Source organism: Leptinotarsa decemlineata, unplaced genomic scaffold (assembly GCF_025532065.1).
Source record: "Leptinotarsa decemlineata unplaced genomic scaffold, Ldec_3_MD MMD2_tig00026314_RagTag_RagTag, whole genome shotgun sequence".
NCBI classification, from domain to species: Eukaryota; Metazoa; Arthropoda; class Insecta; order Coleoptera; family Chrysomelidae; genus Leptinotarsa; species Leptinotarsa decemlineata.
In genome coordinates, this window is record NW_027412684.1 from 17,671,508 (window position 1) to 17,683,813 (window position 12,306).

Sequence of the window (12,306 nt, forward strand, 5' to 3'; positions counted from 1 at the left end):
TGCTATCAATATCTGACGCGCTCGAGTATGTCCATGCAACAGTATTTTTTACATATTTAAAATCTATATCCGCTTCTCCCACCGATGAAAAGATATATATTATATAAAAAAATGTCTCCTCATCATCTAAGGTTTGCCTATTATATCTTAATGACGCTCGAGTTAATCCCCATTTTGCATCATGGGTTCCCCTGCTATGAATTTCTAAACTGAAAAACTGATACGAAAGTTTGAAAATAACAACATTCTGAACGAATATTCATTCCAGTTGAAAGAGAAACCCAACATTATATTCATGGGAAAATGAATAAACTCAGAATGACTTAGTTGCTGATACATTTTTATTGAAGAAACTTATTATAATCGACTGACACAGCCGAAATCGAATTCAGGACCTAAACTCAGAAAATGTTAGGGAACAGCTTTGGGAACATCTTCCGACCTCGTTTTGATCTCCTCGTAGAGTGTTTCGGATGCAGTGACGTTTTCAGAAGAGGTTAGCTTTTTCTCCAACTTCTCAGCGCTCTTTTGTTGTTCCTTCTGAGCCTTTCTCTTGATTTCGTCATAAACAATTTCATCTTTTTCGTTGGGAATCGAGTCTTCTTTGTCTGGTTGTATCAAGCTTGCGCTTTTATATAATTTGTGATTTGAAGAATCCTGCAGCAAAAATAATGAAGGTTATGATAACAGCGGAAATGAGCTATCCTTGAGATGAAATGGAAGCTCTTGAAAACAATTGGAAAATTTGATTTTATTTTTAAGGTGGCTAGAATTATTTTCAATGATAAAAAAATATCAAAAGACCGCTTTTCCTGTATGGGTGATCATCTGGAATCCATTTTTGTGCATTCCTTTGCGTACTAGGCTAAATTTTTAAGGTTGAGTGGAAGAGCAATTGAATGATGACTTGCCGTGATGCAAATTGAACTTCGCCTTCTATCTTCATATAACAATTGAATTGTACCCGATTAATTTGCTTGAAATGTGATTGAGGATAATAAGGACGATATTATTATTGTTATTATGTGCTCTGAGCACAATCAGTGGATTCATAATGTCATTCTCATGTATGTGCCTGATTAACATCAATATTGTCATCATTTTGTTCCTGAATATTCGTTTATTTCAAAATAACGATGTAAAATATTTCATAAAGAAAATACATACATATAAATATGCCTGTTCCTAAATAGAGCTCAAGATATGAGTCAAGAATATCAGTGATCATGTTGATTCACATGTTCTAGTGCAGGAGTCTCCAAACTTTGAAGCCTTCGGGCCATAATGATTTTTTCAGTTTGTTCCAAGGGCCAATTTCTGCCCTTAACTATATTTCTAGACTAGGATAGTCACAAAGTGCGTGACATTAGCAAACTTAGGTTTTTTTTTTGCATTTCAATTATTATTGTGTATTGTGACACTTAACGACATCTAGTGGCGATTAGTGGTACTATGTTCTATCTTTTTCAGCTACCCGCTAGGTGGCATTAGGCGTAATTAAATATTTGGAATTACCGCGTTAGTTCGGGAAAGTTCTGGTTCTAGCTAGTGTATTCCGATCACCTCGAGATGGCAGTAATAATTGCATATAAAAAGGCTAGCGGCGCAACTGCGAGTTAGTCTGCGTAGGAAAGGCGAAAGAAGCGGAACTGTCTATTGTGAAATAAAGTATTACCCGTCAATAAAAGTATTTTGATTTGACTTATTGTTTTTATGTGTGTATTGTTATTGTTAGTATGGAAAAGAAGCGAAAAATCGACAGTGAATGCAGAACCTTCCAAGAAAAATGGAACTTTCAGTATTTTGTGATTGAGTCCAGTAATAAGGCGCTATGTTTAATTTGTAATGAAACCATAGCTGTTCTCAAAGACTATAACATTAAACGACACTATGAATCGAAACATCTTCAAAGTTACTCCGAGTATACAGGAAGTTTGAGGAAGGAAAAATTTGAAGCTTTGAAACGCGGACTCAAATCGCAGCAATCTTTGTTTACCAAATCGAATACTGAACAAGAGTTTGCAACTCGCGCCACCTTTCGTGTGGCTCTTGAAATCTGAAAACGTGACAAACCATTCACCGATGGAAAAATGATAAAAGAATGCTTGATTGCAGTAGCCGAAGAAATATGCCCCGAAAAGGTAAATTTATTTAAAAGTGTCAGTTTGTCAGCAAACACCGTGGCTCGGAGGGTGCAAGACATCGCAGAAAATATATCATTTCAACTGTCTGACAAAAATGGACATCATGAGTGGTTTTCTCTAGCATTGGATGAGTCAACGGATGTGTTAGATACTGCTCAGGTGTTGATTTTTGGTTGCACTTGTGTCAAAGGCTTTAGAAAATGATGGTGGTTCAAAACCATTAGTCTTACATTGTATCATTCATCAACAGTCCTTGTGCGGAAAATGTTTGGATATGTCTGAAGTTCTGAAACCAGTCATATCAGTTGTTAACTTCATCAGATCCGCTGGGCTGAATCACCGACGAGTGAGTTCATTCAATAGATTGGAGAAAATGATTTACCATATCATAGTGCCGTACGATGGCTTAGTTGCGGAGAAGAGCGCTTTTTTGAACTTCGAGCAGAGATCGAAATTTCTTCAAATGAGAAGCAGCGCCCTTTTGCCGATTTAGAAAATAGTGAATGGATGTGGAAGTTAGCTTTCTATGTCGATTTGACAAATCATATGAACGAACTGAATTTGAGATTGCAAGGAGAAAATCAGCTTCCCCCTGATTTATATAACAATATCAAATCCTTCAGGCAGAAAATAATACTATTTCAATCGTAATTACGTAAAAAATGTTTCACACATTTTGAAAAATGTGAAATATTCAGCCACACTACAGAGACTAAATTTCCCGTCAATTTTGCAATCGAAACTTTGAGTGCTTTGAAGATAAATTTTGATACTCGCTTTTCAGATTTTGATGTCATTGCGAATGAAATTAAGCTTTTTCAAAATCCTTTTGATTCTGACATTGAAACCCTGGCTCCGGAAGTCCAAATGGAAATTATTGATTTACGGTGCAGTGATATGCTCAAGAACAAATATCAAAATTCATCTTTGTTGGAATTTTATAAGAGTCTTCCACTGGAACAATTTGAAAATTTGCATAAATTTGCTCGTGGGTTGTTTTCCTCTTTTTGGTACTACTTACTTGTGTGAGAAAATGTTTTCCAAGATGAAGTACACAAAGAATGTTTACGGATCTCAATTAACCGATGAGCATCTTACATCTCTTTTGATAATTGGTACAAGTAAAATTGATCCACAACTACAAAGTATTGTTGGTGGAAAATCACAATTACATAAATCTCATTAGTGTTTTTGTTTCACTGTAATTCATTTCAATTATGTGTTAGTTATTAATGTGCTCAAACTCAGATGCTCAAGTTAAGTTTTCTTTGTCATCATTTCTGTCGTTAAGTTTTACTTGCAAGTAAATAAAACCGAGTAATTATCATTCTGTGTTTTCTTCTTCAACTTTTCACAGCAATAGTAACAACAATTAGGTAATCATTGGCTGTCGCGGGCCAGATTGATGACAGTAAATCATTGGCTGTCGCGGGCCGGATTGATGACACTGGCGGGCCGGATTTGGCCCGCGGGCCGTAGTTTGGAGACCCCTGTTCTAGTGTATCAATTGTTAAACAGAAATTATATAGGTTTGTTTTGAAAATATTATCGTTTCTGCACAAGGCGGACGATTTTCAAAAATCGAAGTGAATTTAGATGACAATATATTCAGCTTTCTTCGAGATTCTTTGAGACTGTCAACATCATTTGCTAGAGTTGTGTCATTTACATGTGAGGAAATATAATTCATAGTTCAACATCCCATTAATATACAGTAAAAAAAAAGAGAGATTCCAAAATGAAGCCTGAGAGATACTCCTAGTTCAATTCTGTATGATTCGGAGTGATATTCATCATTTTCAACATGTACGACCTAGACATCAATAGAGAACAAATGATGTCGAAAGCTCTCAATAGAAAGAAGAAAAATACACGTACTTCAGAAATATTACTGGAGTTTTTCCCAACACCAAACCGTTATTTCAACACCTCAACACGTGTTTCGATCACCAAGTGGTCATCTTCAAGAGGAAGTTCAATCTTTCTCTTGAAGATAATCACTTCGTGATCGAAACACGTATCGAAGTGTTGAAATAACGGAAGATCATACTCTTGAAGATGATGACTTGGTGATCGAAACACGTGTCGAGGTGTTAAAATAATGGTTTGATGTTGTGAAAAAACTCCAGTAATATTCATTACTACACCAAAAGTTCCAAACAGTACATCACAAGTATACTTCATCAAGTTCAAATTCATCTTATTATTATTATTATTGACCTACCCTCTCACTGTTGTGCCTCAATCTCCCATGGTTTATTTCGAGAGCCGACTTCAACAGATCAATTTTGGAATTAGATTGCCTCGTTTTGGCTAACGGGCCCAAGCTTGACCTTCGCATACTCTCGTGTCTTCTAACAGAATGTCTTCTTCCAAGCGAAGTAATCGAACCGCTTGGGTTGTACTCCACAACCAAGCTAAGTCGTTCCATGCTCACCATCGTACCCTGGTCTTTGAACTTGGGCTCAGGCTCGGTGAATCTGAGAGATTCTTCTGAACCTAAACAAAAATTCAACACGTCAAATTCTGACTCAGAAGTTAGTCCTATTGGAAACGAAGTTATGTTAAAGGGTTTGCCTGATATTTGGTCTGCGAATATCTTCAAAGCACATACTACATCGATCAGTTTCTGAAAAATATAAAACAAGCTGTTACCAAACGACGTGTGGAAAATTTTTGTGAAAAATGTTTGCCTCAGTCAAAGCTGTTGATCAAAACTTTACAAAATCCATAATTCCACCACTAACACAAGCGGATGGTTCAATTGATACAACAGACATATAAAACACAAATCTGCTAGCTGAACAATTTGCGTCCCACTTCACAGTCACACTGAAAAGTCAAGAGGTATTTCGCTCCATGGTCTTCGAACATGTGTGACATGAGGGTTTCCATGCCAAACTTCCATGCTATGGCTTGTCGGAGCATTTTTGTGTTTGGCTCTCCAGCTTTAGAGAGCTTCACTAACAACAGCACACTTGTCTTGTTATTTTATTTGGATTCCAGGACATTAGCTGCGGATGTACACCTTAAACGGCAGCAGGAGGTTGCATATCTTAATGAGGATCTAGAGGTGATAACAATACCACGAAACCCCAGGCATTGAATTTCTTCCTCTTGAATATGATCACTTGGTGTGTCGAGATGTTGGAAATAATGATTTGGTGTTGGAAAAAAAACTCCATTAATATTTCTGGGGATAGTGTCATCCGTAGAGTACTCCTACATGTTGTCTCATCCTAAGGTTTATGTATCCTCGTAGAAAAGATGTATGACTCCTAGCTCACTCAGTGTTCCTAACGGAACCTTCATGACACCAGCCACCCTATTGCCATAAAAAGCTCTAATCACTCGTGGGATCCTTTATTGTCCATAAAATAGACAAAGAATCAGACTTGAGTATACGGAAGAGTTGCTCATTCTGAAATATCGGACCAAGAATTAGAATATTTCAGTCATCCAACTCTTGATCCTAGCTAAGTGGTCAAGCTTTCTTGAAAGCAGAATACCTGCCTCACACTAGATTATTCAACAGTAAAAGCAGAATCTGTGTTAAGAAAGAAAACTAACCCTTTCTCAACAGGTCGGTAAATTCTTGCTCTCAAACGATGTTTCACCCAAATCATGTATGTGAGATATCTCACAGATGCTCTGCAATATTGGAACGGATATCTTGCTCCTGGAACGTCCAATAACTTCAATATCGACCAATTAACTTATACTTCTTCAGTATGCCATGCTGCAATGAAGAATATTCCAGAATATGGTATACAGCAACATGATCCGACCTGGATAATTTCAAATTACCTTGAGGATTGGAACAACTCTTCCTCTGAAATGAGTGTGGCCAAAGTCGCACATTTGTGTTGCATACCTACCTGAAGAAAAAAGTTGCAAACTGACCGCCGTTCAGGTCCTCACTAGATTGGAAAAATATATCATGGTCTATCGACTTTCAAGTGGGTTATTCTCTACAAAGAATCATTGTTCTGATGGCAGAGCCTATGCCTATTTCGCTGCACACCAGATCAAAAGAGCTCAACATACTCATGGAAGGTGACTTTGATATTCATTAAACAGAGGTACATTACGGAGGAAATCCAAAGTGAGACGTTGTGGAGTTAATTTGCCCAAAACCACTCAAATCCAACACAACAGAGGGAGAAAGGAAGGTGTTTGAAATTCTCCATTAGTGATGAGGGTAGTGCTGACGAATGAAATGCTGCGTAATGAACACCGGGTATTATAAAGAGAAAATTACTACCTTACAAATGAAAGACATGTCCTGAAATGTTGGAGTGAAATCGAAGAGCCGAACCCTGAAAGATGTAGTAGATAATGTTTACCGCAGTTAGACCCGAAAAATAACTTCGACTCGGTTATCTTCAACGATAAATGTTCACACTATTGGTTTTATTCATTGAAAAACTCACTTGTGTCGTCATCATCCTCGATTTTCGTTACATTTCTCAGCAAAGCGTATTGAAGGAAAGCATACAGCAACCCCGCGCACACTGCTATCACTCCTACCAATCTGAAGGCCAATTGAATTCCGAATTTGGCGATAATGTGCCCCCCTACGAAGCTACCGCTACCCCTGCCTATGCTGTAATGTGCCATTCCACACACCCCGATAAGGGTTGCTAGGAGTCCTTTGGGGGCAAGGACAGCACAATAAGTAGCAGCAGCCACCCACATCAAATGGACCGACAGAGACTCCATGGCTTCGAAGGGAAAGCACCACCAGGCACTTCTGTAATGAAATACCACTCATTCCAGAACTTCTGTAGATGAAAAAAAGCTGAAAGACTTACTCTATGAAGGAATATCCTACCAATCTAGCCGCATGCGCGAAGAAAGCTATAATAATGACGTTGACGTGTCCAATCTTTCTGGTAATAGCTTCTGCTCCATACAAGAAGGGCAGACTACTGAGCGTTCCTACTGTTACAGTGATGCCGAGTAGTGAGTTGGGTGCTCCCAGATCTCTCAGATAGAAGAAGAGGTAGCTTTCAATAAATCCCCAAATGTTTCCAAGGATGAAGAGGAACATGATGAAAAGTACTATTGCCGGCATCTTGAAGATGTTGAAGAGGTCTCCAAAGACGTTATCCGCTGGTATTTTAGCCTCTAGAGGCATGAAGAAGAGGGTTATGGAAGCTAACAGAAGCAGTATATCAAATGTATAGAAGGCAGCAGAGTAGTCAGTGTACCCCAACTCCGCAGAAGCAAAGTCTATCAAAGCACCCGTTATTGGAGAAAATATAGCCATCCCCAAGTTGGAAAACAGACGTTCCTTTCCGAAGTCCCCTCCATGCTTCTCTATCATAGCCAACGCTACCGGATCCATGATTATCACAGCTCCAAGTTGGACAACAGTGCCAAGGAATCTAACCAAAAAATATAGCCAGAAAGTTCGGGTATCTATCTCTTTGAAGTCAGGGGGACAAACTTCCGGTCCTCCTGATCTGAACTGGCATTTCTGTATAATGCAGTCACTGGTGGCGTTAGAGAGTAGCTTCTTAGTATTCATATCCAGATCGATGACTCCTCCACATCTCAAGTCCTTATTTTCAAGCTCTTTAATGTCCACGCCATTTTTCTTGAGGATTCCAGCTCTGAAACGCTTGTTGAATGAGGTTATGTCCGCATCGTCTTCAGCAGATTCCAGCTCAATACCAAACTGTTCAATTGGATTTCCTAAGTTCGGATGCATGTCCAGAGTGAAAGCAGTTGCTGTATCGTTCCTAAAATGATACTCTGTTAATTTATTGGTTTTCAGGTGAGTTGGTCCACAATATAGGACGCCACATCACAGGAAAAGGGACAGTCATGCGATAGGGAAACTAACCCTTTCTTCTTGACGATTCGAAGAGGTAAGTCATCTGCATCACCAAGATCTACTGGCACTACTTTCTTGTCTTTTCGGTTTTTATGTTTCGCGTTTTTCAATAGGCAATGATCAACACACATATCTAGGACAATATCCAGTTCTTCCTCTGCGGGACATTCTCTGCTTGTGCAAGGACTCCACCATACCTGAAAGACATATCGCATATAGAGCTACTCCAATTGAAAAAATCGTTTCAGTTGATCACAAATCTAGTGCTAGGATTAGATAATATATGTTCTTTTCGATAAAACTCAGCATGTTTATTCTACAAACTGGTTGATTCTGAATTCTCACCTCTACATATGTCTTCTTCGGGTGTCTGATTATATACCCAGCGGGAACAGTTCCGGGAGTTTCTTGTTGGGGAAAAAAGAGAAGAACATTATGTAAGACAGCGGTAAGAAGGAACAATCCAATGACCAACGGCTTGTATCTTCCGAATTTATCTGCTAACAAACCCGTCAGAGGTTGTGATATGAAGGTAGTGAAAGGAAGAGCTAAATAGATGAGAGCTACTTGTTCCATGGAGATTCCTATGCTTTGCATGTGGATTGTCAAGTAGGGAACCAGAGATGATGTTGCTAAAGAAATTCAAATCAATGGTACTATTCTTGTTATAACATAGAGTGTTTGTATTTGATGAGATGCAGTTGCAAATATTTTTGGTGAACATTGAATTGATTTTCAAAAAAGGGGAGTCAAGAGTCATAATTGATGAGCTAAAAAACCACAGCAATCGTGTAAATATATATGTTACATATATTATTGATATAATAATAATAATAATATGTTTATTTGTCGATTGTTCACATGCTAATTTACATCGATTATATTATATATAATATACAAATAAACACAAACAGTTATATATTTCATAATTTATAACACTTCCAAAATACAAATCATGCAATTATGAAACAACAACGGAAATTAATTGGCGCTTTAGGGCGACTTCATTGATTTCAGTTGCGCATTTGCTTTTTTGCTTCAAGAAAACCCGGAATAACTTGCAGCACCTGCAGCGCCACATCATCTGAAGATCTTGATCTGCGCTCATTCTTATAATAATAATAATAATGTTGATTCACAGAAAAAAAAATTACATAAAAAAGCACAACAGCGGCAACACGGAAGCAATGTGAATGTTGCTTGTATCTGTGGTCCTAAGCAAAATTATTTTATACTTTCATTCACAAACATTAACATGAATATATGCTGACATTTTAGTAATTTCATTTCATTTATATAAAACTTATATACGCGTACATATATACATACATATGTACACACACACACACACACACACATATATATATATATATATATATATATATATATATATATATATATATATATATATATATATATATATATATATATATATATATATATATATATATATATATATAAATATATATATATATATATATATATATATATATACAAATCGGATGTACAATCGGATGTACTTGGGTCAAGGTCAGGTAGAAGTCTAAATCAGATGCAATACTGTGAGTCTCTTTCTGTGAACAAATTCCAGATATAGCACATATATAACAGATCTATCAACATATATACTAATATATATATATATATATATATATATATATATATGCATACACATCGCTCATTTGCTGCAACAACGTCATAACTCAAAAATTGAGCTTAAAAATGACACTCTACCAGTCAAAAGTACACGTCATCATCATCATCATCAATTCTGTGAGGTTAACTAATAACCTCAATTTTTGAGTTATGACGTTGTTGCAGCAAATGAGCGATATATACATATAAACATAGATGCACGGACATATACGGAGATATTCAAATTCATAGACATATATACATAAACATAAACATATACGATTATACACACACATGTACATACAACTAATTTTTCCTTTATTTTCAGTATTTTACTATTAATGTAAGTTACAAATAGGATGTGAAGCTTTATGACTTCTATTTGATTATCTGCGAGCGCTTTCGACAGCTGGTCATCTTCTAGGCACTCTTCTGTCTCTATAGAAGAGTGCCTGGGCACTCTCTATCTCTATAAAAGAGTGCCTAGGCACTCTCTATCTCTATAGAAGAGTGCCTAGAAGATGACAGCACGACCAGATAATCAAATAGAAGTTATAGAGTTTCAAATCCTTTTTGTAACTTTTAACAACTTAATATATATATATATATATATATATATATATATATATATATATATATATATATCTATATATATATATATATATATATATATATATATATATATATATATATATATATATATATATATATATATAAATCAAAAAGGAGAAAATTTGTGGACAGAACACTCAAAAACAGTCAAAAGTACACGTCATCATCATCATCATCAATTCTGTGAGGTTAACTAATAACCTCAATTTTTGAGTTATGACGTTGTTGCAGCAAATGAGCGATATATACATATAAACATAGATGCACGGACATATACGGAGATATTCAAATTCATAGACATATATACATAAACATAAACATATACGATTATACACACACATGTACATACAACTAATTTTTCCTTTATTTTCAGTATTTTACTATTAATGTAAGTTACAAATAGGATGTGAAGCTTTATGACTTCTATTTGATTATCTGCGAGCGCTTTCGACAGCTGGTCATCTTCTAGGCACTCTTCTGTCTCTATAGAAGAGTGCCTGGGCACTCTCTATCTCTATAAAAGAGTGCCTAGGCACTCTCTATCTCTATAGAAGAGTGCCTAGAAGATGACAGCACGACCAGATAATCAAATAGAAGTTATAGAGTTTCAAATCCTTTTTGTAACTTTTAACAACTTAATATATATATATATATATATATATATATATATATATATATATATATATATATATATATATATATATATATATATATATATATATATATATATATATATAAATCAAAAAGGAGAAAATTTGTGGACAGAACACTCAAAAAATGGAGACAAACCGCGAACACGTGTTTCTGGCTATTGGCCAGAAACACGTGTTCCGTTTTTCTCGAAAAACTATGGAAACAAGCTGTGAATCAAGTTTATGCAACTCCAAGAAACCCACCAATGATATCGCTCATATTTTGAGCGACGTAGCTCCCAAGATAAATTATAATTCGAACAAATTTATTTTAAACTATAAAGGCAAAACAGGTCAAACTGGAAAATCTTTTTCCCAAAGAATAAAAGAGCATAAATGCAGGTTTTTGAATGTATAGACCAATTTTCGCTTTAAGAAACCATCATTTGGCAAACAAGCATAAGTTTAATCGCGACTATGATGCGTTACATTTGGAAGCGAATGGTTAGAAGTTCAATATTTTGCAATGCTGGGACTTTGTAACATTTTCTCAATTAGTTAGTAGTTATTAAGTGAACTTAGGTAGTTCCATTTCATTACAATGGAATAATAAAATAATTGTTATCACTTCAGTTACATACAATAATTTATAAGCTCACAACAATTGAATGTTGATCAATCTTATCTGATTTCTTCAATTTGTTCAGAGGTTAAGACAAGTTTGAATCACGAGTTTGCTCTAAAGTGACTGAGTTGACTGTCACAAATCACATCTATAAGTAAATAGTGGCAATTTGGTGTATTTCAATAGGAGTGGATTGAGAATTGTTTATGATTTCGAATCACTTGTGCAATTTATATTCATATCAGTGGTAAACAAATGTTCTGATCTGAAACAAGTTGAGCTGATTTTTCAAAAATAAGTTATTTTGTATGAATCCAACCGAATAGGAGCGGATACATTCTGTTACAAAGCTACAAACCTCCATAGAGAAAGAAAAGAGTCAATTTCAGCAAAATCAAGTTCTTGTTGATGCCAAAAAAGGATTTTGCCTTGGACGTGTTTGTTTCCATATCTGTCGACGTATCTTCTCCCATTGTATGGATTTGACGCGCGTTTTGATCACAAACACAATTTCGACTGATATTTGGATTCTTTTGTAATAGTGAATCCTATTGTTTGCAGAGCATACAGTTGATATCGTTATTTTGGGACTTACTCGTTATTTGAGGTAGATACGAGATGATTCTTCAAATGTGTAATATGGACACATTCGTCAAGCGAATTCTGTTTTTTTGACAATCGTGTTATGACTGATGTGAATATTTTCTCTGATAAACATCTCTATTTCTCGTGTTTCAAGGAAAATGCAGTAGATTACGATAATGCCAACATATCTCACGCACCACAAAAGTAAATTATGAACTCTCAGAAGATCAA

The 12,306-nt window shown here is 35.9% G+C and overlaps 1 protein-coding gene across 1 annotated transcript; it reads right to left on the reverse strand.

Moving 5' to 3' along the window:
- Nucleotides 1-319: 319 nt before the first annotated feature.
- Nucleotides 320-12,026, reverse strand: LOC111514231 (major facilitator superfamily domain-containing protein 6). Its single transcript, XM_023170472.2, has 7 exons — nucleotides 11,849-12,026; nucleotides 8,332-8,618; nucleotides 7,996-8,183; nucleotides 6,959-7,891; nucleotides 6,578-6,897; nucleotides 4,369-4,643; nucleotides 320-657 (listed from the first exon to the last, which is right to left on the reverse strand). The coding sequence occupies exons 1-7, from the start codon at nucleotides 11,961-11,963 to the stop codon at nucleotides 412-414; spliced, it is 2,364 nt and encodes a 787-aa protein (XP_023026240.1). The 5' UTR covers nucleotides 11,964-12,026; the 3' UTR covers nucleotides 320-411.
- Nucleotides 12,027-12,306: the final 280 nt, after the last annotated feature.